At 45.0% G+C, this 27744-nt stretch overlaps 1 protein-coding gene, 4 non-coding genes and 1 pseudogene across 5 annotated transcripts in view; all 6 read left to right on the top strand.

Moving 5' to 3' along the window:
- The first annotated feature begins 4444 nt into the window (after positions 1 to 4444).
- LOC117309924 (small nucleolar RNA U3) lies at positions 4445 to 4635 on the top strand (annotated as a pseudogene).
- A 1968-nt stretch (positions 4636 to 6603) lies between these two features.
- LOC117309921 (small nucleolar RNA U3) lies at positions 6604 to 6817 on the top strand. Its single transcript, XR_004524206.1, has one exon. It is a non-coding gene; the product is annotated as a small nucleolar RNA U3 (small nucleolar RNA).
- A 2642-nt stretch (positions 6818 to 9459) lies between these two features.
- LOC117309923 (small nucleolar RNA U3) lies at positions 9460 to 9669 on the top strand. Its single transcript, XR_004524209.1, has one exon. It is a non-coding gene; the product is annotated as a small nucleolar RNA U3 (small nucleolar RNA).
- A 4058-nt stretch (positions 9670 to 13727) lies between these two features.
- LOC117309920 (small nucleolar RNA U3) lies at positions 13728 to 13941 on the top strand. Its single transcript, XR_004524205.1, has one exon. It is a non-coding gene; the product is annotated as a small nucleolar RNA U3 (small nucleolar RNA).
- Positions 13942 to 17293: 3352 nt separating this feature from the next.
- TEX14 (testis expressed 14, intercellular bridge forming factor) overlaps positions 17294 to 27744 on the top strand; it is a 59838-nt gene continuing 49387 nt past the window's right edge. Inside the window, exons 1-6 of the mRNA XM_073797970.1 lie at positions 17294 to 17302; positions 19072 to 19102; positions 20101 to 20215; positions 24310 to 24475; positions 25305 to 25438; positions 27213 to 27294. Coding sequence (XP_073654071.1) covers positions 17294 to 17302; positions 19072 to 19102; positions 20101 to 20215; positions 24310 to 24475; positions 25305 to 25438; positions 27213 to 27294 — 537 coding nt within the window. The remainder of the gene's footprint in view (positions 17303 to 19071; positions 19103 to 20100; positions 20216 to 24309; positions 24476 to 25304; positions 25439 to 27212; positions 27295 to 27744) is intronic.
- Positions 19199 to 19413, top strand: LOC117309922 (small nucleolar RNA U3). Its single transcript, XR_004524207.1, has one exon. It is a non-coding gene; the product is annotated as a small nucleolar RNA U3 (small nucleolar RNA).

The raw sequence follows: 27744 nt of genomic DNA, 5'->3' as shown, positions 1-27744 counted from the left end.
CTATATGGGAAAAGAATCTAAAAAAGAGTGGATATATGTATATGTATAACTGATTCACTTAGCTGTACAGCAGAAACTAACACAACATTGTAAATCAACTATACTCCAATAAAAATTAAAAAAAAAAAAGAAGTCAGCAGGAGAGGGCAATGGCCTGCATTAGGGCGGTGTGCAGTAGAGTGGAGATACCTGAAGGACCCACTAACCCCTCCCACAAAAGAGCAGGCATTAGGACAAAGCCACAGGCAACAAAGAGCATCAGCTAAATACAAAGGCCTTTGCCGCTTGTCATCTCATTGGTTCTCTCCCTGCTTCAGCTCTGGAGTTGTCAGAAACAGCCTTGAGATCAGAGGAGTGGAAGAGCAAGGAAGAGGTTTTGATTTCAGAAGGACTGGGCAATTTATTACCTGAAATGAGACTGTGCTTTGACTGCCTCAGCGTGACTGAAAGAGCATGCAATCTGCCTGAGGTGCCTCTCAGGAGAGGGGCTGCGAAAACTAACTGACAGAGTGTCCTTGAGGGTAGTAGAGGAGAAGTTGTTTCCTGATCGCATCCTGCTTAGTTCATCCCACTCAGAAGACCAGATACTACAGATTATATGAGTTCTAAAACCCAAAGGATGAGTTCCAGAACCTCAGACCAGACTTCATTCATTTTTTTATTACATGTATATTAATTGAGCCTCGGGGTTAGAGCAGCCAAGGAAAGATGTACAGCCCTGCCTTCCAGAGAGTATAATCCAGCAGAAGAAACAGACATGAGTCGGTAATTGCAGTCCTGAGAAGGGCAGGAGGCGAAGGAACACAAAAGGTACATCTCAGCCTCATCTGGGAGGTAATCAAGGGAAAATTCCAAGAGAAAGTGATATTTAGGCTTGGGCCCTAAAGAAGAAACGTTGACGGGAAAGAAGTAAAAGGTAAAAGTTGGAGGCAAGGGAGGTTTAAAGGGATGCAAAGGCCCTGAGGATAGAAAAGAGAAGTGTGTGGATCACTTGAGTTGGAGGAAAAGGCAAAGTGGTGGGAGAGAGTGGTATGGGGGTGAAGCTGGCAAGGTAATCTGAAACCACACCAGGCCTCGTGGGCTGTTGGAAGGATTTTGGTAATAGGTGCCTCCGTATTTAGGATGGTTACAGCTTCCTGGTGAATCGACCCTATTATCATTAAGAGATGTCCCTTCGTAGCTCTGGTAATACTCGTTGTCTTGAAGTCTACTTCTTCTGCTGTACAGCCGCTTCAGACTCCTTATGCTTACTATTTATGGAATATCTTTAGAGTTAACATATGTCTTCTGTAGAGAGCACAGGGTTGGGATTTGTGCTTTAAAATCCATTCTGATACTCTCTGCCTTTTAACTGGAGGGTTTAGTCCATTAACATTTTATGTAATTATTAATATGGTTTATAACAAAGAACACAATTCAGGAACAGCCAGATGAAAGAGATTTAGGGCAAGGCATGGCGTGTGTGTGCGCGCTTGGAGCTTCCATGCCCTCTTGGGGTACACCACCCTTCCAGCACTTCAGTCAGTTTACCAACCTGGAAGTTCTCCAGACCTGATCAGTTAGGGGTTTTATGGAGGTTTCATTATTTAGGCATGATTGATTTGGCCATTGGTGACTGATCTCAATCTTCAGCCCCTCTCTCCTGCTGGAGGTGGGACAAGGTTTGAAGTGGAGGGTTGTGGCAGAGCTGAAAGTCCCAACCCTCTAATCATGAATTGGTCTTGGTCTTTCTGGTGACCAGCCCATCCTGAAGCTATCCCAGAACCCCTCAGCCGAGAGTCATCTCATCAGCATCCCAGAGACGCTTATCACTCCTAACGCTAAGGAAATTCCAAGGGTTGTAGGAGCTCTTGTGCCAGATACCTGAGAGTAGAGTTCTATTTCTAAATGGTTGCTCTGGCTGCGGAAGGCTCTGAGGTATGTGAGGAGAGGGAGAAAAGAGTCGGATGACTTGTTTTTGGTTTGAGCAACTGGGTTGAATGTGGTGTCATTGCCAGAAAGAGGAATAGGTTTGGGAAAGAAGCTATTGGAAGTCAGTCTGGACCAGCTGAGTTAGACACCTGTGATTCAGCTAAGTGGAATATCAAATAGAAGCTGGGTATATGAGCCAGCAGCCCAGAAGAGATCTGTCTGCATATCCATGTTTTGAAACCAAGGATGATCAAGCGAAGAGGGCTGAAAACCCTGCTGGCAGGAATCTCACTGTTTTACAGACAGGGTGCCCTTGTTGGGGCAGGAGTAGAGAAAAAAGGAGGGGAAAACCAGGTGGTTCCCAACAGTTATGTCAGTTACCAGGTTGAGGGAAAGAACAATACATACATTGATTCATCATGCATTCAGTTAGTCTGCATTTGTTGGGCATCTACTATGGCTGGCAAGGGACTGCAGATGCAAAGGTAAATATGACCTGGTTCCTGCTTTTAAAGACCTCACAGTTGAGTAGGGGAAAATAAATGCATTTATAACACAGTGAGCTATGTAGAGGCACTTACAAGGATAATTAGGGACACAGAGCACATAGTGGTCACTGTTAGCTGGGAAAGTGAGGGAAGGCATCTGGAGAAGGTGACGAGAGCTAAGAATCTGCTCATAGGAGGCCAAGGGATGGCATGGATGGTGAGGGATCCACAGAAAGGGTGGAGAAACACAGAGTGGAAAAGTCTTAGATAAGGAAGGGCCCAGATCAAAGACAAGGGGCCCTTGGGTGAAAGTGACTGGAAGGCACTTTATAACTCTTTAAGACATAAGGAACGTGCTCTGACCCCAAGGAGATGTGTCCCAGAACTTTTTGCCCCAACACTGTCCGTTTCCCTGAAGGGATTTAATTCAGAGCATTTGGCTGTCTCTAAGGAGATTCTATTAGAAGTGGTTAGATGAGATGAACCTGAGAGTCACGTTAGTCATGTCACTATGATGCAATAAAAATGTGGTTGATTCAGGAAACCACGTGTATGTCCATGCAGTACTGTGCTTTCTGGCATGCTGGAGGACGTCAGAAGCATCTTTACAACAGGAAGTTAAATGCTGAAAACAGTTACCCACCATCGTATATCAGGTGTGTTCTTTGAGGAGAAGCTGGGACCAACTTTTTTTTTTTTTAATAAATTTTTTTATTTTATTGTTATTTATTTTTGGCTGTGTTGGGTCTTTGTTGCTTTGCTGTGCGCAGGCTTTCTCTAGTTGTGGCGAGCGGGGGCTACACATTGTTGTGGTGCGCTGGCTTCTCTTTGTGCTAGCTTCTCTTGTTGCAGAGCACAGGCTCTAGGCGTGCAGACTTCAGTAGTTGTGGCATGAGGGCTCAGCAGTTGTGGCTCATGGGCTCTAGTGTGCAGGCTCAGTAGTTGTGGCACACGGGCTTAGTTGCTCCGCGGCATGTGGGATCTTCCTGGACCAGGGCTTGACCCGTGTCCCCTGCATTGGCAGGTGGATTCTTAACCACTGCGCCACCAGGGAAGTCCCTGGGACCAACTTTTGCCACAAGTAAATGGGTCGGCTTCCTCTGAGATTTGGAAGCCAGGAAGATCAGTCATTCAAGGCTGAACTTTGAGGGATGGTGTATTTAGTGCTTTTTAAAAAAATTTTTTGCCACTGCGTGGGATCTTAGTTCCCCGACCAGGGATCGAACCCCAGCCCACTGCCGTGAAAGCGGGGAGTCCTAACCACTGGACCACCAGGGAATTCCCTTCAGTGTTTTCTTAGAGAAATGAATTCAATTGGAGACTAGAACTCCTGATGGAAACACCTTGGCTTTCCAGAAAGAACCCAGACTTGATCCAGTGCCAAATGTACCTAGTACCTACCTGTGGTTCACTTGAGGACCTGTGTGACGGATGCTCTAGCCAGCATGTATGAGAATGGGGAAATAATCACACCCTTTTCCTTCACTTGTTTAGAGGATGAAGTGAGACAATGGGTTAAAATGCCTATCATGGAGAAGGCACTCATAAACCACCATGGGTACCTTCGTTATTATGCGGGATTACACTAGTTCTGTGTCCCTCTTTTGTCCTTCTTCCCCCAACTCTCTTTTTCAAGGCAAAGGAAACCTGGTCTCTCCAAGTCAGCGGATTTCTCCAGCAGGCAAGAGGCAGTCCAGAGGGATCGGTGGCGGGAAGCTCGTTTGCTTAGCCTACAGAGGGGCGACGCGACCCGTCCTGGACCCGGGGGACGGGGTAATAGCAGCCTTGGGTAGGAGTCATGCGCGCAGCGCGTGATTGCCTGCCAGGAAGCCGTATGTTGATGAGGCCTGTTGCTGCTTTGAAGTGTTTCTGGAAGGTTTACAGGCGAAAATGGTGTTTTGAACTTTGCCCTTTCACGGAGTAGTTATGGGATATAAGATAAAAAATGTTTCTCCGGGGGCGAGGGACTTGACAAAACTGTCGCCATCAGTAAAAGGTGGGCGGCTGCCACGTACCCAGCAGGGACTTCGATGTCCAGATGAAGGTTGTAGATATAAAGCTTATTTTTGTGGTTTGTTGTTAGATAAAGTTTGAAGGCCATGTTAGAACACCCGAAGCCGTGGAGATGTAGTGTTTTATTCTGAGCGTGAAGGCGGCCCCTGGTGTTGTTTTTACAGTTACTACTACATGTTGATGATCGGTCTTGTTCTTAAGAAGAGAACGCTCATTGAGCGGTTTTGTTTGTAATTCTGTTCCGCTAAAGAACAATCAGAGTGCTTTTTTTTTTTTTTTACACTTATAGCGGTTTAGCTATGTAGGTTGCTTCTAACCAAGTTAGGTTTCTTTTTTTTTTTTTTTATTTTTGCAGTACGTGGGCCTCTCACTGTTGTGGCCTCTCCCGTTGCGGAGCACAGGCTCCGGACACGCAGGCTCAGCGGCCATGGCCCACGGGCCCAGCCGCTCCGCGGCACGTGGGATCCTCCCGGACGGGGGCACGAACCCGTGTCCCCTGCATCGGCAGGCGGACTCCCAACCACTGCGCCACCAGGGAAGCCCCCAGTTAGGTTTCTTTTTTTCCTTACTCACCATGTGGTTTCAAAGTTCAAGCTTTAGAAATATCGTTAAAGCAAGTACAGTAGTCGAGCACTCCCTTCCGCCATTGTGAGGCAGCCCCTCCTTTAGAAGAGAAATCCCTGTCTCTTCCCAGTCTTCCCTGTAGCAGCACCATCCATTGAGTTGTTCCAGGCGCAAACCAACATGTCAGCCTTTGAAACCTCCTTCCCTGACACCCCACCCCACCTCCTGCAGCAAGGCCACCAGTGAGTCCCATCCTGTCAACTCAACTTCCGGAACAGCCCACGTTTCTCCTTCTTCCTTGCTGAGCCCAAATGCGAGCCACCGTGCTGTCGCCTACAGACACGGTGGCAGTGGCCTCACAAGTGGTCTCCACAGCTTCAGACCTCCCAGTGGCTTCCCTTCACACTTAAAATCCAGGCTCCCCAGGCCTTGCCTAGAAAATCCGCAGATACCTGCCTGCCTGCCTGCACCTGCCCCCTCTCTCCTACCCTGTGTTCTCCAGCTGTCTTCAGTTGCTGAAACACACAACCTTGTTCCTTTCCTTGGGTCTTTGCCTTCCATTCGTTGTTTTCTCTGCTTAAATGCAACCTCCAAAAAGAGGCCTTCCCTGAGCACCCAGATCTAAAGTAGCCACCAAGTCCCTCTCTGTCTCGACACTTAAAATCCTCTGCATGCCTCATCCTCTGGTCCTCTTGGGTGTTTGTCGTCAGCTCTCTCCCTCACTAGAATGTAAGCTTTTTGTGAGTAGGGGCCTCTGTTTGCCCAGTGCCTAGAGTGTCTTTATTTTACAACATGGAAAACTGGGATGATGGTTAAGGTGACACCTACCAGCTCGGCTGTTTAACAGACCTCAGGCAAGTTACCTAGCCTTTCTGTGCCTCAGTTCCCCTGTCCATAAAACTGGCATATACTTGTATTGATCTCATAGTTAAAGCACTTAGAACGATGACCGGTGCCTGTCAAGCTCACGATAAATGGTAGCTAGTATTGTCGTAGCTGGCACTCAGGTATTTGTGGAGGGAAGAAATGATGTCCGATGCAGCAACCAGGTGTCTTTTAAAAACTCAGAAAGTGTGAACAGGTAATACGGTCATGTGATAAAAAGCCAAAAGGTTCTGCCTTCCAGCACTGGTTCTCAGCCACCCAGTCCCCCTTTCCCTGCCTCAGTCACGGTGACCTCTTACCAGAGTTTGAAAGTCAAACCTGTAGGACAGCTTTGAATGAAACAGCTAAGATAATATATATCTTACATATATCTTATTGCTCAATGGAATCAGCTAGGTTCTCACTAGCAAAGGCAACGGCCCACCCTTTCCTTTATAGCTTTTCAGGGGCGAGGTGGTTTTACCAGATCTGTGGAGGGAACGCCTCCTGGGCTTTAAAGACGCGGGTTGTCATTGGCTGTCATTCAGTATTATGTTAATTAAGAGTGGCTGTTTTAAAACTTGTTAAATTACATTTCCAGTTAAAATGTTACAATGAGTTGGTAAGTGATAGCGTTTGAAAGATTGTATTGGAAGAGCTCTTTCTCTTTTTTCCAGTAGACTTAGGAACGGGGAAACGATCTCGCCGTCAGTGTAAAGTGTGCGGCTCCCACAGACCCAGCAGTGACTTGCGAGCTATGGCCAAGACTATACTTTCAGGGATCATTTCTATAGTTCGTTACTAGAGAAGTTTCTCTGAACGTGTAGAGCACCCGAACCCACGAGGAGGAGACGCAGTGTTCTTTCCTGAGCGTGAAGCTGGCTCTTGGCGTTGTTTTTGCAGCTGTCACTAGCCATTGATGATCGTTCTTCTCTTCCTTAGGGAGAGAAAGAGGGAGAGAGCGCCGTCTGAGTGGGTTCGTTTGTAGTTGTGTCTCGTTAAAGAACAGTGGGGGTAGCTTTTTTTCGTGTTTCTCTTTCTTGTTTGCTTCACTTTTTGTGTCTCGCGATAGTTCGTAGATAGCTAGGGCTTGTGGTAGCTTACCGTGTGATTTCAGTGAGTGTTCAAGTTCTGCTGCTTACCTTGCTGTTTCTGGGTTCTCCGGTTGTTGTTTCTTGTTCATCTTTGTTGTACTTCTGACTTGGAGGAGGGAGTTCCTTACTCCTTAATTGTAATCTATGAAGGTGGTTTTGCTCCTTGTCAAAGTCCCTTGTGTTTATCTCATATCCTTTTTCTCCAATCATTTGTTGATTAAGGGTATTTTTTTCACTGTATTTGTTTTTTAGAAATTTTTGATGATGAATATTCTAGACTTCAGGGGGACACATTATAAGTTTCCGTTTCCTCCATCTTTTAGGGTTATTTCCAAGATTAAACGACGTGATCCAAGTTAGGGGGTTAGTACATGGCGTGGAAGTATTAAAGTACTGTAGAAATGATAGCTTTTTCTTTTTCAAAGAAAAGCGTAGCCCGCCGTGAAGTGATGGTTTTTGTTGGTAGGGGTTGGGGGTGCATAACCTTTCGTATTCAGGTGGCAAGTGATTTTTTCACAAATATAGCCTACGGGAATTTCCTGGTGGTTAGGTGTTTTCACCGCCAGGGCTCTGGTTCAGTCCCTGGTCAGGGAACTAAGATCCGGAAAGCTGCCTAGCAGGGCCAAAAAAGACCAAAAATGAAAGTGAACTTTAAACAGACCTGCTGATTAACAATAAAGGTGATAACAATTAAAAGTTTAAAAAAAATTCAGTAAAAATGTACAGAATTACCACATTTCGGGAATCCCTCCGGCTCCCCCAAAACACCAGAATACCACAAAACTACAGTTTTTGTTACTTTATTCAAAAAAAAATTTTTTTTTTAATTCATCTTTGGCTGCGTTGGGTCTTCGTTGCTGAGCAAGGGCTTCCCCTGGTTGTGGCGAGCGGGGGCTACTCTTCGTTGCGGTGCGCGGGCTTCTCACTGCGGTGGCTTCTCTTGTTGCGGAGCACGGGTTCTAGGCACGCAGGCTTCAGTAGTTGTGACTCGCGGGCCCTAGAGCGCATGCTCAGTAGTTGTGGCGCACAGGCTTAGTTGCTCTCCAGCATGTGAGATCCTTCCAGGCCAGGGCTCGAAGCTGGGCCCGCCTGATTCTTAACCACTGCGCCACCAGGGAAGCCCTATATATATATTTTTTAAATGAAGAGAAGTGCTTCAAAATACACCTCTTTGTTCCACACTTAAGATTGGCCCGGTACATTATTTTGAGAGAAATACTTACCCAGGTGAGCCCAATATGCACCCCTCACATCCACACTCACGTGAGTAACCAGCAGAATGTCTCAAAAGGCTCAAATCGAAATTTAGGATCTTAAAAGGTTAAAAGAAGATCTTTTATTATTATTTAAATAATATCTAAATATTTAAATATTATTTAAATTTTGTTGTTAATATTTATCATTATTATTTAAATATAGTAATATTTAAATAATAAATCTTATTAAAATAAAATAATCTCACCCACAGACACCGCCTGTAGTATTTAAGATTTGAAAACTAATCTGAGGCACCTGAGCACACCTTTGTCTTAAATTAGTCCCGGCAGTGTTGTTAGTGTTTTTAGAAACAGAAAGGCAGTAGGTTCTGATTGTCTGTCTGTCTGTCTGTCTGTAATAGGTCAATTAAGAACTGTAAGTCTTAGTATCCCTTTTCCTTTTTTTTTTTGGCCAAGCCATGCAGCATGCGGGATCTTAGTTCCCGAATCAAGGATCAAACCCACGCCCCCTGCAATGGAAGTGTGGAGCCTTAACCACTGGACCTCGACGGAAATCCCTAAGTCTTAGTTCCTTAAAGGAAAAAACAAAACAAACAAACAAACAAAACCTCTTAAGAGTGTTCAGAATTTTTTAAAGTTGTGTATGAAATGACAGTGTAACTGAACAGGACCCTATGGGACCTTTTGCTGGCAACGCCAAGGTCTTGAGTCCAAAATTGTTACCGAGCCAAACTTGGATCCGCTTGCCCGCCTGCAGTAAAGCCAATCTACTGACACCAGCTTGTGGTGAAGGAAAGTGCAGCATTTAGTGCGGGGAACCAAGCAAGGAGTCCAGGTAGCCAGTGCTTAAAAGGCCTGAACTCCTTGCTTGGCGCCCTGCAGTAAACTGCTGCACCGTCTATCACCACAGCCAAGTGTCAGTCAATTGGCTTTACTGTGTGTGGGCAAGTAGACCCAAGTTTGGCTCAGTAACAACAGTTTGAAAATCATTTATATGATATTCCTGGGAGTTCCCTGACGGTCCAGTGGTTAGGACTCAGCGCTTTCACTGCCAAGGGCCCGGGTTCAGTGCCTGGTCAGGGAACTAAGATTCTGTAAGCTGCACGGTGTGATCAAAAAAAAAGGGAAAGGAAGAGAGGAAGGAGAGAGAGAGAGAGAGGAAGAAAGGAAGAAAAGAAAGCAAGCAAGAAAGAAAAGAAAATCATTGAATATGATATTTCTGAAACGAGGGGAATGTGGAAAAATGTCACCATCCATAAAAAGTATGTGGCTGCCACGGACCCAGCAGAGTTGTGGGGTTAAAGCCATTATTATGGTTTTAGGAGTTATTTCTATAGGTTGTTACTGGACGAGGTTCCAAGGTTCCTGTGTAGAGTCCTCGAAGTCCACGAGGAGGCGGGTTCTCCTCTGAGTGTGAAGCCAGCTCTTGGTATTGCTTCTGTAACTGCCTTTTGCCTTTGATGACTGTTCTTTTCCTCTGGAGGAGTAAGTAGAGGGAGGGAACACCATCTCAGTGGTTTCTTCTTATGTTACTGTCTCAGAATGTAGATGATTGGTTTCCGCTAGGGGGCCGTTTTCTGTATTTGTTTTTCACGTGTTCCAGGTGCACAACGCTTTTTAACCTGTGTAGTAGATGTGGTCTTTATCCTGACCTGACTATTGTGTAAGCCGTGATTTTTTTCAGTGAAATGAGGAAGAATCTGTCAGATGCAGTTTGGTTTTTGTTTTCTGATTGGATTTACAGGTCATGAGCTTTTTCACACAACAGGTGCAGCCCCAGGGTACTGAAACAAAATTACCTCCCCTTTCTCTACTCTCCTTTCTGTCAGTCGAGTCACTCTCTCCCAACACAGCTAGGCAGACATCCCTTCTTGGCCTCTATGGTGATTTCTTTCTCTGTATCTCAGTCCAAGCTAAGGAAATACGACATATGTAGGACTAGGGTTTATAGGACTTTAGCGCAGAGGAGGAATGAAAGAAGGCGGAGTTTGGCCAAAGCACGGTGGGCAGAGAGCTAAGGGTAGTGGGCAGCTATTGAAGGAGAGTGACTACCTCAGCTGTGCACTTTAAGGTCACTCTAAAAGCTATGTGGCGATGATACTTATGGGGAGGGGTGAGGTGGCAAGTGTGAGGACCAGTTAGGCACCTACTGCATTCATCTACCTGGGAGAAGATGGTAGCGATGATAGAGAAACACCAGACATGAAAGATATTTAAGTGGTAAAGTAGACAGGACTTGGGGGGGTTGATTTGTTGACGAAAATTCAATTAACTATCAAGAAGGAAAAAAAGGGAGTTTTATTTGAGCCAAGCTGAGGATTATAACACCAGAAGCAGATTTTCAGAAAGCTGTTAGAAGTCGAAGACACAGTCATATACGTTTTCCAGACAGAGAATTGTAGTACCTCAAAATGACATACTGATAATTTACATAAAGTTCACCAAGGAACAGGTAGTCCAGGTGAGCTTGTACAGAGTAAGCAGCAAGACGCCGTGACCCCTTATGGAGTTCAGAAAGAACTCTATTCTTTTAAGAAGTCCCATTGCTGGTGTCAGAATGAAGAAGAAATAGGGATCTTTACGGTTGAGCGGGCACTCCCATCTTTGAGGTGCTCTGATTAACGTGTAATGCAGATGCACACTGCACTTGGGAAGGAGGGAGGAGGCCCAAACACACACACACACACACACACACACACACAGAGAATTTTATGTTTAATTTGTTCTAGTCCTGCCTTGAAATATAACATTTTATTTCATCAGGTTCACTGACGGTATGGGCGAGAGGAGCTGTCAAGGATAATTGCCGGGTCTTGGGACTTGAACAGATGGGTGGATGGTGGTTCCATGTGTTAACGGGGGAAATGGAGGAGGAACTGAATCAGGTGGTGCAATGGGGTGGGCAGTGATGGTAGAGTTCAGTTTAGGGCACGTTTAGGAGAGATTTCTGACTTTTAGCGGATGTATGGCAAAGGAGTTAGAACTCCCACAGCAGACCAAGAAGGAGCAGCCAGAGAGGTGGGCGGCAAACCGCGTGAGGGTGCTTGATGGAAGCCCAGCGGGACACAGTGAAGTGTACGGAGAGCAGATGAGACATTAAGATGCTGATGGAAAAGTATCCACTGGCCCTGTGTGGGAAACGGAAACAGAAACTGGCTAGGTAGGGGTGGATTGATCACTGGAGGGATGTGAAGGCTTGCCAGTTGGTGGAAAGAGCTCCCAGGAGAACTCAGGCTGTGATGGAGAGCATAGGGGTGGGTGTGCATTCAGCTGGGGGAAGCGGTAAGATGGGGGGATGCATTTAGGGTTTAATTAGGTTGGGAGAGCAAGTGAGAATGCAGTTGGAAAGACTGAGTGGAACAGGAGAAATTGAGTTGTGGGAGGGAGCAGCTCCCCCCAGGCAGGAAGCCTTTGAGTCAGCCAGAGAAGAGGAGGAGTTCAGAGGTAGGTGGGTTCCTCCATGGAATGTGACCACACTGGGGGCTTTTCAACTGATGGGCTTCTAGTTCTTTGCCAAGTACGAGGAAAGATCATTGCTGAGGGAGGCTGGTGAGGAGGGGTAGGAGAGTTGAGAATAAAGAAGGAATTAACTAATCACCCTAGGCAGCAGGTGAGGAAAAGGCACCTCCTGAGGGTGTGCCCGCTCCACTTCCCTGCTATTGAAGCTCCTGGTCTTGGAAGCACATCCCCAGATTGCAGTCCATTTCTCTTTCTTCCACTGTAGCCATGCACCATGTAGTTCCTCCATGATTTTCTCCTTCTGGATCCGCAGTGGCCAAGCTTTCACTGTGAGCCTAAATTAGTCCTTGGTCCTCTTTAAAGGTCGGGAGCTGTGAGAGAAGCGGTATATGCTCTGGAATTGACTCCTTGGTCTGTTATTTATTAGCTGTGGGTTCATGGGAAGTTCCTTGACCCCAGTCTGTCCCTCTGTAAAGCAGGTAGGTGTAGTACTAATAGCATCAACACGTGGGGTGGCTCTAAAGGTTAAATCAGTTAAAGCAAGTAGGGTAGTCGAGCACTCCCTTCCGCCATTGTGAGGCAGCCCCTCCTTTAGAAGAGAAATCCCTGTCTCTTCCCAGTCTTCCCTGTAGCAGCACCATCCATTGAGTTGTTCCAGGCGCAAACCAACATGTCAGCCTTTGAAACCTCCTTCCCTGACACCCCACCCCACCTCCTGCAGCAAGGCCACCAGTGAGTCCCATCCTGTCAACTCAACTTCCGGAACAGCCCACGTTTCTCCTTCTTCCTTGCTGAGCCCAAATGCGAGCCACCGTGCTGTCGCCTACAGACACGGTGGCAGTGGCCTCACAAGTGGTCTCCACAGCTTCAGACCTCCCAGTGGCTTCCCTTCACACTTAAAATCCAGGCTCCCCAGGCCTTGCCTAGAAAATCCGCAGATACCTGCCTGCCTGCCTGCACCTGCCCCCTCCCTCCTACCCTGTGTTCTCCAGCTGTCTTCAGTTGCTGAAACACACAACCTTGTTCCTTTCCTTGGGTCTTTGCCTTCCATTCGTTGTTTTCTCTGCTTAAATGCAACCTCCAAAGAGAGGCCTTCCCTGAGCACCCAGATCTAAAGTAGCCACCAAGTCCCTCTCTGTCTCGACACTTAAAATCCTCTGCATGCCTCATCCTCTGGTCCTCTTGGGTGTTTGTCGTCAGCTCTCTCCCTCACTAGAATGTAAGCTTTTTGTGAGTAGGGGCCTCTGTTTGCCCAGTGCCTAGAGTGTCTTTATTTTACAACATGGAAAACTGGGATGATGGTTAAGGTGACACCTACCAGCTCGGCTGTTTAACAGACCGCACGCAAGTTACCTAGCCTTTCTGTGCCTCAGTTCCCCTGTCCATAAAACTGGCATATACTTGTATTGATCTCATAGTTAAAGCACTTAGAACGATGACCGGTGCCTGTCAAGCTCACGATAAATGGTAGCTAGTATTGTCGTAGCTGGCACTCAGGTATTTGTGGAGGCAAGAAATGATGTCCGATGCAGCAACCAGGTGTCTTTTAAAAACTCAGAAAGTGTGAACAGGTAATACGGTCATGTGATAAAAAGCCAAAAGGTTCTGCCTTCCAGCACTGGTTCTCAGCCACCCAGTCCCCCTTTCCCTGCCTCAGTCACGGTGACCTCTTACCAGAGTTTGAAAGTCAAACCTGTAGGACAGCTTTGAATGAAACAGCTAAGATAATATATATCTTACATATATCTTATTGCTCAATGGAATCAGCTAGGTTCTCACTAGCAAAGGCAACGGCCCACCCTTTCCTTTATAGCTTTTCAGGGGCGAGGTGGTTTTACCAGATCTGTGGAGGGAACGCCTCCTGGGCTTTAAAGACGCGGGTTGTCATTGGCTGTCATTCAGTATTATGTTAATTAAGAGTGGCTGTTTTAAAACTTGTTAAATTACATTTCCAGTTAAAATGTTACAATGAGTTGGTAAGTGATAGCGTTTGAAAGATTGTATTGGAAGAGCTCTTTCTCTTTTTTCCAGTAGACTTAGGAACGGGGAAACGATCTCGCCGTCAGTGTAAAGTGTGCGGCTCCCACAGACCCAGCAGTGACTTGCGAGCTATGGCCAAGACTATACTTTCAGGGATCATTTCTATAGTTCGTTACTAGAGAAGTTTCTCTGAACGTGTAGAGCACCCGAACCCACGAGGAGGAGACGCAGTGTTCTTTCCTGAGCGTGAAGCTGGCTCTTGGCGTTGTTTTTGCAGCTGTCACTAGCCATTGATGATCGTTCTTCTCTTCCTTAGGGAGAGAAAGAGGGAGAGAGCGCCGTCTGAGTGGGTTCGTTTGTAGTTGTGTCTCGTTAAAGAACAGTGGGGGTGGCTTTTTTTCGTGTTTCTCTTTCTTATTTGCTTCACTTTTTGTGTCTCGCGATAGTCTGTAGGTAGCTAGGGTTTGGGGTGGTTTACCGTGTGATTTTTCAGTCAGTGTTCAAGTTCTCCTGCTGTCCATACTGTTTTTCGGTTGTCTTCGTTGTATTTCTGTTTTGTAGAAGGGAGTTTCTTTCCATTGGGAGACCCTTATCTCTTAATTGAAATCTACAGAGGCGTTTTTGCTCCCTGTCAGTCAAGTCTCTTGTGTTTATCTCATATCCCTTTTCTCCAATCATTTGTTGATAAAGGGTATTTTTTTTTATTGTATTTGCTTTTTAAAAGTTTTTGATGATTAGGGTTATTTCCAATATGAAACGGCGTGATTCAAGTTAAGGGGTCAGTACATGATCTGGAACATGTTAAAGTCCCGTATAAATGGTTGCTTTTTTTTTTTGAAAGAAAAGGGTAGCCCACCTTGAAGTGATTGTTTTTGTTTGTAGGGGTTGGGGTGCATAACCTTTCGTATTCAAGTGGCAAGTGATTTTTTCACGAATATAGTCTACGGGAATTCCCTGGTGGTTAGGACTCGGTGATTTCACCACCAGGGCTTCGGTTCAGTCCCTGGTTAGGGAACTAATATCCCGAAAGCTGCGCAGCGGGGCCAAAAAAGACAAAAAATGAAAATAAACTCTAAACAGACGTGCTGATGTTTAAAAATAAAGGTGATAAGTCTAAAGTTTAAAAAAAATTCAGTAAAAATGTACAGAATTACCACATTTTGGGAATCCCTCCGGCTCCCCCATAGCAGCAGAACACCACAGAACTACAGTTTTTGTTACTTTATTCATAACTTTTTTTTTTTCTAAATTTATCTTTGGCTGCGTTGGGTCTTCTTTGCTGTTCGCAGGTTTTCTCTAGTTGTGTCAAGTGGGGCCTACTCTGCACTGCGGTGCACGGGCTTCTCCTTGCAGTGGCTTCCCTTGTTGTGGAGCACGGGCTCTACGTGCGTGGGTTTCAGTAGTTGCAGCACGTGGGCTCAGTAGTTTTGGCTCGGGCTCTAGAGCGCAGGCTCAGTAGTTGTGACGCACAGGCTTAGCTGCTCTCTGGCATGTGAGATTGTCCCGGGCCAGGGCTCGAACCTGTGTCCCCTGCATTGGCAGGCGGATTCTTAACCACTGCACCTGCAGGGAAGCCTTCTTCATGTTATTCTTAAAGGTGATTTTGTCAGTCTATGGCAATTGAGTCTTTCCCCCCCACCCTTCAATGGGTGTTAAAGTAGTTAGTATCCTCCATCTGCCTTTTTGAATGAAGGGTTTCTGTGCTGTTGCTACTTTTCCTGGGTAAATTAGGCCTGGAATATACTGCAGGGAAATAGATACATGTCTGGTCCTTCATACTCTGTTGATTGACAAACAGATCTTGTAGTGAGCTATATATAGGAGAGGAAGGTTTACAAGGGAAATGGATTTAAAGTAGCTTTAAACATAATTGTGATATATCCTTAATTGTTTTAAGATGGTTTGTTCTTTTCCCCCTCAGTGCTATGATTTTTTCTTCTATGATGCTTGTTTAGCTAAATGCAATTTAAATTCGCCTTGTTAGTCTAGTACGCTGATTTGTTTTTCATTTTCTTCATCTAAACATTTTTCTTCTGATTTTTGAGACTCCCTTTTAAATTTTTCCAGGCTAATAAATCAGATATTTTTCCTGACATCTACTTTAGGAATCTCTTCTGGTTTTATGTTGGGTCTCTTAATATATCACACTTGTCATTGAACCATGGGCTAGAAAAATCAACAAAATCTCTTAATTCTACTGAATATGATGTGATATAGTTCCCTTTAAGTAAAAGCAGGCTTAATTTCGTGTTGGAGGTGGTAATGCCTTTGAAAACTGCCCTTATTAAACAGCATATATTCAGGGAATTCCCTGGTTGTCCAGTGGTTAGGACTCCGTGCTTTCACTGCTGAGGGCCTGGTTTTGATCCCTGGTGGGGGAACTAACATCCTGCAAGCCGTGCAGTGCGGCCAAAAAAAGAAGAAGGAAGGATAAACAGGGGCTTCCCTGGTGACAGAGTGGTTAAGAATCCACCTGCCAGTGCAGGGGACACCGGTTTGAGCCCTGGTCCGGGAAGATCCCACACGCTGCGGAGCAACTAAGGCCGTGTGCCACAACTACTGAGCCTGCGCTCTAGAGCCCGCGAACCACAACTACTGAGCCCACGTGCCACACCTACTGAAGCCTGCACACCTAGAACCCGTGCTCCACAACAAGAGAAGCCACTGCATTGAGAAGCCCACACACCTCAACAAAGAGTAGCGCACGCTCGCCGCAACTAGAGAAAGCCTGCATGCAGCAACGAAGGCCCAACACAGCCAAAAATAAAAAGTAAATAAAGAAATAAAAGGTTATTTTAACCAGTGGAATCAAAGATATACATATATTCTAAAGTTGCTAACCTGCCTTTATGAAAGTGGTATCATACTAAACACATTCTGCAACTTGCTTTTCTCATTTTTTTTTTTGAAATTCACTTATTTATTTCAAGAAACATGAAAAGACAACAAAATCATGAGAAATCAACCTGTGCAATATCAGCAGATATTCAGAGGCTCTGTGCTGTTTTTTTGTTTTGTTTTGTTTTTAATGCTTAAAGAAAATAGATGATAATTTGATACTGTAAGTTTATAATTATTTATTTGGTTGTTTATTCAACGAATATGGAGCAGAGGGAATTTATACAGGAGCAAAAGAACAAAGGAGCCTACAAATGGCAAGTAGTTTAGTGTGTGTGTGTGTGTGTGTGTGTGTGTTTGTGTTGTGTCTGAAGGATAGGTTATGTACGAGATGTTTTAGGAAGTAAAGACAAAGGCAACTTGGAACCAGACTATAGGATGCCATAAATCCCAGGTTAAAGAGCTTCTACTGAAACGGAGCAGGACCCTATAGACCTTGCCCCCGATGTCCTCAGCCTGCCTTTTGTCTGTGGAAAAACTTTAGCCAAAGAATAAGTTTAATGAGAGGAGTGATAAAATACAGAAGCAAAGAAAAGCAGTCAAACAGGAAAAACCATAATAGTTTAGTCAGTAATCAAAATGAAGGACCTTTAGTTCCTTCTTGAGGGTTATAGGTAATATTCTGAGCCACATCCCGTGAGCTGTCTTATAGATACTGAAACCCCAGCCAGGTGGAAGAAGTTAACTACATGATGACCAGGCTGTAGTCGTGACACAAGCTGCCACAATTCTGATAATTTGCCGCAAAGAAATGGAAACAAACCAACCTTGGAACTGAAGATTAACTGTACCCAAAACAGTCACGATGGCACTGGTTAGACCACTGCATGACCAATTTCAAGATGACTGTCAGAGCTGACTGTGCTGGTTCTGCATGTAGTCCTTTCCCTCTGTAAAAGCTCTTGTCCACTGGTTGGGGTGGGGGAGTCGGCCTTTGGACAGGAGTCCACCTCCCCCCCCACCCCGTTGCCTGCATCAAAATAAAGCAAACTTTCCTGTCCACCAAGCTTGCCTCTTTATTGGCTTTTGAGCGGCGAGCAGCTGGACCCCACTTGTGATTACAGTACTATACATAGCAAGACATGGGGTGCCACTGAATTTGGCATTCCTGAAAGCACCTGTATTACTTGCACAAAATAGATTATTTTTTAAGCTTAAATCCTATTAGTGGTTACAAGAATGTTGGGATTTTAATTTTTAATATTTATAGAGTAGTTGTTACTTGCTAAACTCTGTTAGATGCTTTAAATCCATCATTTTAGCTAATACCACTCATTGATTGAACTCCCTAAAGTTGCCTGCCTGCTTATTAGATTTTTGCTTTCAATAGTACATCTTGTCTATCTCTATTCTAATTGATAGAGATCTAATTCATTTAAATTAACTGCTTAATATTTTATTGTCTGTATGTACCATAATTTATTCAGCTGTGCCTCTAATGGTGGATATTAAGATTTATTTTTTTGCAGTTTTGTATAACCAGAAACAATGCTTTGATAAAATACTTTGTAATGAATCTTTACATAATGGGTTTTTAATATTCAAAGCAGAATTTCTGGTTCAGGTTTTTAATAGATACTGCCGTATTGCTTTCCAAAAGCATTGTAACAGTTCACACTGCCAACTGCATTTAGGAGTGTCTGTTTTCCCACCTCTTCTCCAGCACTGAATGTTTTCTCATTTTTCAGTTTTTTTCAAGCTTTATGAGAAGTTTAACTTTCTTCCCACTATTTCAAGCCAGGCACCATGTTGTATTGGTTTATTGAATATTCCAGAGTTAGGTGAAATATCCACCGTTTCTAACGTTCCTGGCGGAGAGAACAGCTTGTGCAAAGGAACACGATGAGTATGTGGAAAACAGTACGTGGTTCATTATGGCTGAAGTGAGGGGGAGGGAATTTGGTGCAAAATAAGGCTGGAGAGGTGCGTGTGGGCCAGGCTGTGCTGGACCTTGTAAAGTATTTCTTTTCTGGCCTTGCCTTGTGGCATGCGGGATCCTAGTTCCCTGACCAGGGATGAAACCGGCTCCCCCTGCGGTGGAAGCGGAGTCTTAACCACTGGACCCCAGGGAAGTCCCTGTAAACTATTTAGAGAAATTCTATCTTTAGCCCAAGAGTTGGGAAGCTACTAAAGCTTTAAGCAGGGTAATGATGTATTATCTTGCTTATTTAAAGACAATTTTTATCTACATAAATATTCCTTGATTTGGAAAAAAATTCCAAATAATATTTATATGTTTGCTATTTTGATCACAGCATAAATGGTGTGCTTTGCAAACGTCATAGGTTTTTGGCTTCGGGTCTTTGCTTTCAGCATCCACTTTGTCTTGTAAGTTTTTCTCGTGAGACATCTCACTTCCAGCGCCAGGCTGAAACGACGCGAGTCCTCGAACTGCGGCGCACGTTGTAGTCGTAAGCGTTTTACGTAATCTTGATGCTGCGGAACTGCTGCGCGAAACGGGGCGGGGTTGGAAATAACTGGCGTGTGATTGGCTGTTTAAAAACCGTATGTTAATTAAATTGACAACTTGAAATGTTTTCTGAAACGTAGAAGGGTTCAAAATGCTTTGTCGGGCTTCGGTAGTGGAAAGATTCTTCAGACAACGTATTCCAGTGTACGTTTCAAAAAGAATAGCGGTGTAAGAAAAAGTAACCATCAGTAAAATATGTGTGCATTTCCTCCACCTCGGAAAAACAGAGACGGTTTTGTTAAGACTATACTTTCAGGGATCATTTCTATAGTTCGTTACTAGAGAAGTTTCTCTGAACGTGTAGAGCACCCGAACCCACGAGGAAGAGATGGAGCGTTCTCTCCTGAGCGTGAAGTTGGCTCTTGGTGTTGTGTTTGCAGCTGCCTTTAGCCGTTGATGATCGTTCTTCTCTTCAATTTGAAGAGTAAGAGGGAGATGAACGCAGTCTGAGTGGTTTCGGTTTGAATAATGTATTATGAATAGACGTTCATCATATTTCGATTGATACTGCAGGAAGCGTCAGAGGGTATGTGTGTATATTACGTACCGTAAGTCGGTTAGGGAGGTTTTTTTTGTTTGATTATCGTGTTTCGGGATTGCTGTTAAATGTTGCTCAAGGTGTTACTGCTGTATCGGGTTTGTAGTGGTGGTTTAGTCAGGAGTGAGTTCAGTTTTTTGAAGTGGGTATAATTGAGAGTTGGGTTTTGCTATTTTTCTTACTTGCAGTGCATGTAGTGAGATTGTAGTGTTGTGGTTTGTTCTTTCTGTCTGTTTTTAGCAAATGGTTGGGGTAGTGACGTTGGGCTTTTTTTGTGGGTTGCTTTTCATACAGTGTATGATATAAATTGTTGGCTGTTGGTGAATTTTAAAACGAAGAGCAATTTTAATTTGCTTTTCTTTTGCCGCGTAGCAGCGTGTGGTGAAATGTTTTAGCAACGTTTTCCTGTATTTAGCACTTTAAGGTAAAGATGGTGGTTTACTTTTGATATGAGACTTTCTGTGTTATTTGGACTACTGAAGGTTTATCATTTTTCTTTTTCTTAAAAAAAGGGAAATTGCATTAGTAATACATTAAAAATACTGTAAAAACAAAGCTTAATTTTTGTTGTGTGTTTGTGTTGATCCTGGTGTTTTCTTTGCAGGCGTGTATGTCGATGCAGTTAACTCCCTGGGCCAGACAGCGCTTTTTATTGCCGCATTATTAGGCCTTACAAAATTAGTTGATGTCCTGGTGGATTATGGATCAGATCCAAATCAGTAAGTACAATGACATCACTACCTAGAAAATAAGTTTTTAAAATGAATTGAGGTATTTGGAAACTAATTTGGTAAGATTTTAAAAGAACCTTCACTAATTTATGCCAATGAAATACATTTGTATTACCTAACGTTGAATCATGCTTTTGTTTATTTCACTTTTTTGGTTGTGCAACTTGCAGTGTCTTAGGTCCCCAACCAGGGGTGGAACCTGGGCCCCCAGCAGTGGAAGCACAGAGACCTAACCATTGGACCACCAGGAAATTACCAGAAACATGCTTTTAACTGTAAATAAGGAGTTTTCTAAGCAGTTTTACTAGACCCTGTGAAATAAGTGAGCCTTTCTACTCATTTAGTCATTAACAAGTACTGTTTATGTATTTCCACCGCGCTTTGTAGTTTGTATGATCTGCACTTTAACATACCCCACAACCAAGTTCTTCACCAATTAATATATTTGGCATCACTTTGTCAGGATGACTTTTGTAGTTGTGGTTTAAAAGAATCTGAGTCCAAATTTTAATATGGAACAGCAACACAATGTAATGAATCAACGACAAGTGAACATTTCTTCTCTTTGTGGAGGACTTTTGCTTTTTCCAGGGCCTTCCCAGGCACTAGCTCACTAAAGCTTTACAACCAGCTCTTCGACAGGGAACAGCAGGTATTTTTACAGTTCCCATTGGACAGAACCAGAAACAGATTTCGAGCGTTTATATGATTCCAGCCGATTTTCACAGGAATGCCAGAATAAACACAATCATAAGTCATAAAGTAGCTTTCCCATCTTACAGAAGGAGGCCGCTTAATTTTTTTTTTTTTAAGTATTGATGTTGAAAGCTTTTATGTTGTTATAAGATTGTTTGCTTAGTGGGAAAAACCTTGGAAGCTTGGAGAAGTATAAAGAAAAAAACCAATCAGCATGAGAATTCTGAAACCCAGACATAACACAGTGCACATTTTGCTTTGTTTCCTTCCAGAATTTTTCTGGACTTGCATATTTGCATATTTGTCTCTACTGTATCAGTGTTTAATATCAAAACTCAGAAATAAAGGGCTATCTCACTTGATGTTTGCAGATAACAGCTTTGTAGAGAGGCCATATTAGCCCTGCAGTTCCTCAGCAAAAATGCAGCATTTTCTAGTCATCTGCATTTGCATCTGTTTTGTGGAAGTTTAGAGCTAGGTTCTTTAAAGAAGAAATTATTCAAACCTTTAATATTCCAGAAAGTTTAAATGGCTGGTCCATAATGGTGCATTGTGTTAATGATAGGGTTTGAGACCAGGAGCCCAGCACCTGAAGAAGTTCCCTTTTTAGAAATCCCCATGATGCCAGGGGGAGGTGGGAAAGGACAATATCAAGAGGAAGAAGGCAGACCCTGTAGCTTTTTATTTTGTGATAGGAATGCTTTCATGTACCTTAAAAATATTTTCCATCAAGGGAAGGGAAATTTCTGGAGGGAAGTTGTATTCCTAAGTGCTCAGTGGAAATGCTGTGATGGCCTGGGCTTATTGAGGTCACAGAGTCAGATGCCTGCAGGACTAAGTGGGGTCAGTGGGTACAGGCTCTGTCTAAGGAGCATCTGTTGCAGCTGGCCAGAAAAGGAAGCCATGGAGGCCAAATCTTCCAAATTTCCAAGAGGCTGGAAATCCCAGTTTTTATTGTGAAATCCCCAAAGTGTTAAGTATTGTCCATTACTTTAAATTCTTTTTATAAACACTATGTGGACCAAATAAAACATGCCTCTGGGTTGCCAAATCAATCTGTGGGCCTCCAGTTCTCAACCTCTAGGATAAATTAATAAAACAATACACATTTTGATATCACTTGGACCTGGATTCCCTTGTAAGGGTTAGTTGGGTATAGAAAACATTATTTTTGTCTTCCTTAGCATTCACAAGAAATGACAAATAATATCTTCTCTCTCCCTACCCAGCTCTCTTACTATTTATGGGAAGAATGATTAGAAGGCTGTAAAACATTATACAAATTTATTTTTAAAGCAAGGAGGGGGCTTCGCTGGTGGTGCAGTCGTTGAGAGTCCACCTGCCGATGCAGGGGTCACGGGTTCGTGCCCCGGTCTGGGAAGATCCCACATGCCGCGGAGCGGCTGGGCCTGAGAGCCATGGCCACTGAGCCTGTGCGTCCGGAGCCTGTGCTCCGCAAAGGGAGAGGCCACGACAGTGAGAGGCCCGCGTATCGCAAAATAACTAAATAAACAAAAAAATAATAAAGCAAGGAGGATATTACATTTCCCATAGCGCAGTGTGCTGGACTGCTTATCAGACCCAGCAATAAGGGAGAGCTCACAATGAGATATCCCAGCGGTTCCCAGATGCCTGGGTACAGGCCAGCCTCATTGGCGTCAGCTGGGGAACTTGTAAAAAGTACACATTCCTGGGCTCTATGCTTGCAGGTTATGATTCAGTCTGTTGTATAGTCTGAGAATCTGTATTTTTGACAAATATCCCAATGACTTATTAAGTAAATTATGGTAAATCTGTACATTGGAATACTATGCAGCTGTTAAAAAAGAATTGAGGTGACTTGTATGTTCTCATATGGAAAATTCTCCAACATATACTTTAAATTTTTTATTTATTTATTTATTTATGGCCATGTTGGGTCTTCATTGCTGCACGTGGGCTTTCTCTAGTTGTGGCGAGTGGGGCTGTTCTTTGTTGCAGTGCGTGGGCTTCTCATTGCTGTGGCTTCTCTTGTTGCAGAGCACAGGCTGTAGGCGCATGGGCTTCAGTAGTTGTGGCACGTGGGTTCAGTAGTTGTGGTTTGCGGGCTCTAGAGCGCAGGCTCAGTAGTTGTGGCGCATGGGCCTAGTTGCTCCACAGCATGTGGGATCTTCCTGGACCAGGGCTTGAACCTGTGTCCCCTGCATTGGCAGGCGGATTCTTAACCACTGCGCCACCAGGGAATTCCCTCCAAGATATACTATTAAATGAAAAAATGTAAAAGCATAACAGTTAATGTAGCACGTTCTTTTTGTTTTGGCCACACCATGCGGCTTGTGTGATCTTAGTTCCCCGACCAGGGATTGAACTCAGGCCCTCAGCAGTGAAAGTGCTGAGTCCTAACCACTGGACTGCCAGGGAATTCCTAATATAGCATATTCTTATTCCTACTTGTATATGCATAGAAAATTTCTGGAAGGATACAAAAACTTGTAACAGTAGCTGCCTCTCGGCAAGAGAACTGTGTATGGGTCTGGAATTGGGAGACTTTCTTCTTATCTTTATTATCTCCTTTTTCATTTTATTTCTTCTTCTCCTTCCCTTTCTGCTTCCTCCTACCATTTGTGTTTCATTTTAAATTAAAGAGAGCAAGCTCTGGGACTTTCCTGGTGGTCCAGTGGTTAAGACTCCACACTCCCAACTGCAGGGAGTGCGGGGGTTTGATCCCTGGTCAAGGAACTAAGATCCCGCATGCTGCTGGGTGCGGCCAAAAAAAAAAAAAAAAAAGAGCAAGCAAGCTCTGCAGGTGATTCTGACGTGCAACCAGGTTAGGAAACCACAGCTACACATCACATCTCTACATCTCACAAAGGCTGTCCCTTCATGTCTCAGATAGTTTACTGGTTTTGGTTAAATTTTTCTGAGCTGTAGATGCTTGACCAGATTGCTGATGCCAAGGTCTATGGGCCTCACCATAGGACTTGGGAGGTAGAGACATTCTCACATGAGGTGGTCTCTGGTGAGGCTGTGCTTCACCAGCCTGACCACAGGGCGCTACAGACGTGAAGAAATTGCTTCAGGGCAGCCAGTATCAGGGGGCTCTGGGGAAAGAACACTGGATTTCGAACCAGACCCATACCTGGGTGTGAATCTTGGCTTTGCCCTTTCGTTTCCTCATCTATAAATTGAGAAATAATACTGCCTTGAAGGGTGGAGGTAAACATGGAAAAGGGGGATGTATATAAAGCTTCTGTGAGGCCCCAGATAGGTGTTGTTAGGCCTCACAAATGGTGTTGTTACAGTTCTCATCACCAAAGGTTGCCTTTGTAGAAAAGGAGCCCTGTGTTACCCATGGAAGGGGAAGAGTGTTGCCATGGACACTCATTGTACCCCTCCCCCATCTCCAGCCGCTGCTTTGATGGGAGCACTCCTATCCATGCAGCAGCGTTTTCAGGCAATCAGTGGATCCTCAGCAAACTGCTGGATGCAGGGGGTGATCTTCGACTCCATGATGAGAGGGGTCAGAGCCCGCAGACCTGGGCTCTGGCAGCAGGGAAGGAACGCGGCACCGCGGTAAGTGTGGGCCTGCTCTGCAGGCACAACCAAGGCAGAGCACAGGGCTGGGAGTCAGGCGCCCAGGGGCAGAGGCTGGTCCTGAGGGCAGCACAGGACTTGTAGTGGCCTTGCCATTGACGTTGGACACACAGGCCTGGGTTGAAGCAAGTTAACCAACTGTAAACCTTGGGCAAGTCTAGTGAACTTTCCTGGTCATCCATTCAGTGGGGAGGGAGAACAACTGTAATTTCGTCTGACCCTTAACTAGCACTTATCGTGCATCAGACGTTCTGAATTAAATTAAATACTCATTTAATCTTTACAACAACCCTCTCAGGTAGGTACTATTATTGTCCCCATTTTACAGATGAGGAAACTGAAGTGCATTGACATTAAGTAACTTGTCTGTAGCCACTCGCTGGCAGGCATAATGTGTTTTAATGAGGGCTAAATAATCTAACAAATGTAAAGGGCACGTGGAGGGAAGGGGGAGATGGGCAGAGTCTCTTCCCTCTGGTTCTCCTGCTCAATAGCTATTGGGCCTTGGACAAAAGTTAAAATACTCCTCCTGCCTCAGTTTCCTCATCCGTTGAATGAAGGATTTGGAGGCAATTATTGCCAAATGAGCTCCCTGAAAATCTCATTCCATGTCTTTAGGATATGGAATCTCATTCCATATCTCATTCCATATCTTTAGGAAGTCACTTGGGCCCTTCCCTTTCCAGAGATTTCCCTGTGGGGGGCTTCTGTCTCCTCAGAGCACTCCCCTCAGACCATTCCAATCCCACTGAAGGCCAGGGTGGCCATTAGCTGTGTGGGCATTGACTGTCTCTGCCGTGTGTTGCAGATGGTGGAGTTCATGCAGCGCTGTGCCGCGCACATGCAGGCCATCATCCAGGGCTTCTCCTATGACCTCCTGAAGATTGACTCCCCTCAGCGGCTCATCTGTGGCCTGCCCCGGTTTGGGGGCCTCATGCAGGGGTGAGTGCTGCCTCAAGCAGACTGGGATGTTCTGCATCACCCCCGCCTTCCTTGTGGGAGCCCTCGGTCCCCTCCACATTGGTCCCTTCCAGCAACTGGCCCACCCAAAGGGGTGAGCTTGGAGGGAGAGGACATTGCCATGAAAACCTTCAGTTGTCCCCCGGCTTCCAGGAACGTCTGGGGGAAATGAATTCTGGGCTCCAGTGGGAACCACCCCATGGTTAGCAGGGAAGGAAGGAACTTTGCAGGCCTGGGCTGCCCAGCAGAAAACACTTTCTTAGCAGAGCAGCTGGCTAGCTTTTTTTTTTTTTGTCATCTCGGAACCATGGAAAACGTGTTCCTTTATTGGAACATGCATCCTTTATATCCTAAGGTTGCAAAAGACACAAATGCTTAATTTAAGGTTCCTTGGGCTGTTTTAAGCTGGTGTAAGACTTGCTGCCACCTGGGTGGGCAGCCTCCCCTTGTCCCCATCACAGCTGCAGGAGGTGAGCTCCATCCAGGCTTCTCTTCATGCTCAGGAGAGTTATTTTAAGTTCCCTGGGCTTTAAGACTTAGGATTTATATGTGGAAAATTCTTTCCATTTTGATTTTCTCTGACAGCATCTTTTTCTGTGATCAGGGTGAGTAGACTTGTCACACTCTTCACAGGCTCCCGCATCCCATTCTGTGCACACTGAGTCCTGGTTTTCCTCTCATGACCTGGATGCTTCTCATGCAAGATGAGTTAACGATTCCCTCGAGGACCAGTTACTCCTAACTGCTCTTCTGGCTGCCACTCTTGTCCATCTTGGTTCTTTACTCAACATCCAGAATGACCTTTTAAAAATGAAAATCGAATTGTGCCACTCACTGCTAAAAACCCTTTCAGGGTCTTCCCCAAGGCTATCAGGTTAAACTCCCAAATCCCCCATCTGGCCTTGGAGCCCATGCTTGGTTCAGCTCTTCCATCTCTCACACCTCCGCTCCTGCCAGCGTTAGGATCTTGGCAGACCAAGTTCCTTCTAAAAGAGCCAAAGCCTAGTCCCTGCTGCTGTTTTGTGACCTCAGGCCAGCAGGTTTCCCCTTTCTGGCTCCATTTTTCCCATCTGTAAAATGAGAAAGTTGGACAAGGTATGCTTTATGATTCTTTCCAACTTTGACCATCTCTGTTCGTTATCTGTTGTACTAATCCCAAACTTAGTGGCTTCAAACAACAATAAATATTTGTATCTCACATAATTTCTGTAGGTCAGGAATGGCTACACCCAACTCAGCCATTCCAATAGGAATGGCTGAGTTGGGTGGCTCTGGCTCAGGGTTTCTCATGAAGATGTGGTCAAGATGCAGCTTGGGCTGCAGTCATCTGGAACTGGAGGATCCAGTTCCAAGGTGGTTCACTTGCATGGCTAGCAAATTGGTGCTGGGTGTTGGGCCTCCCCATTAGGCTGCTGGAGGGTCCTCACAACATGGCAACTGGCCTCCTCTAGAGCAAGTGCTGCGAGAGAGATCAGGGCAGAAGTCCCGGGGGTCTGGCCTTGGAACTCACACCACTCCGTCATTTCTGCAGTATTCCATTAGGTTAACAGGCCAGCCCTCTCTGACCTGTGTGTGGCTACACAAGGGCATGAATACCAGGAAATGGGCATCACTGCGGCCCTCTCAGAGGCTGACTTCCCCTGTCAAGCAGTAAAGACAAAACCAACTACGCATTCTGACAGCTTGGTTCAGCGTTGTTCCTCTAGATATGGGTAGTTAATCCTTACTTTTCTCCTCCTCTTTTAAATATTTCTAGAAGCCCTAATGGCTCTCCTAACCGACTGCCTAAAGCTGGAGTCATTTCTGCCCAAAATATCTACAGCTTTGGCTTTGGAAAGGTAAGAGGTTGCTACCAACACTCAATGTTTGCAGGACTAACTGGGGAATCGCCCGGCCCTGGCTCTGGCCCCAGGGCCCACAACTGTGTCCAACTCTTCCTTCCTATGGAAAGTTAAAATACTCCCTCTCCAAAGTGTTTTTTTTTTTTGTTCTTTACTGCTCTTGCAGGACAAGTACCACCTCTTAGTGTTCTTGTCCTTACTGAAAAATGATGAAAACCTCGGAGAGTTCTCTTGAATGCCTTTGGGCTAGATTTGGGGAGTTTTAGACAACGATCCTTTAATTCCCAGCGAAGGCCCCAGGCATGTTCTGTGGGTGTCTCAAGAGGCGCCTGAGGCCTGGTGCTTCAGGCCGGCATCTGACCTCTTTCCGTGAGCCTCTGGTTTCCTCGCTAGCAAAAGGGAAAGGGTATTACAACCTTGCAGCGCCTCTTGGAAGATTAAAGATAA

This window comes from Tursiops truncatus, chromosome 20, assembly GCF_011762595.2.
Source record: "Tursiops truncatus isolate mTurTru1 chromosome 20, mTurTru1.mat.Y, whole genome shotgun sequence".
In the NCBI taxonomy this organism is placed as follows: Eukaryota; Metazoa; Chordata; class Mammalia; order Artiodactyla; family Delphinidae; genus Tursiops; species Tursiops truncatus.
This window is presented reverse-complemented; position numbering and strand designations above follow the sequence as displayed.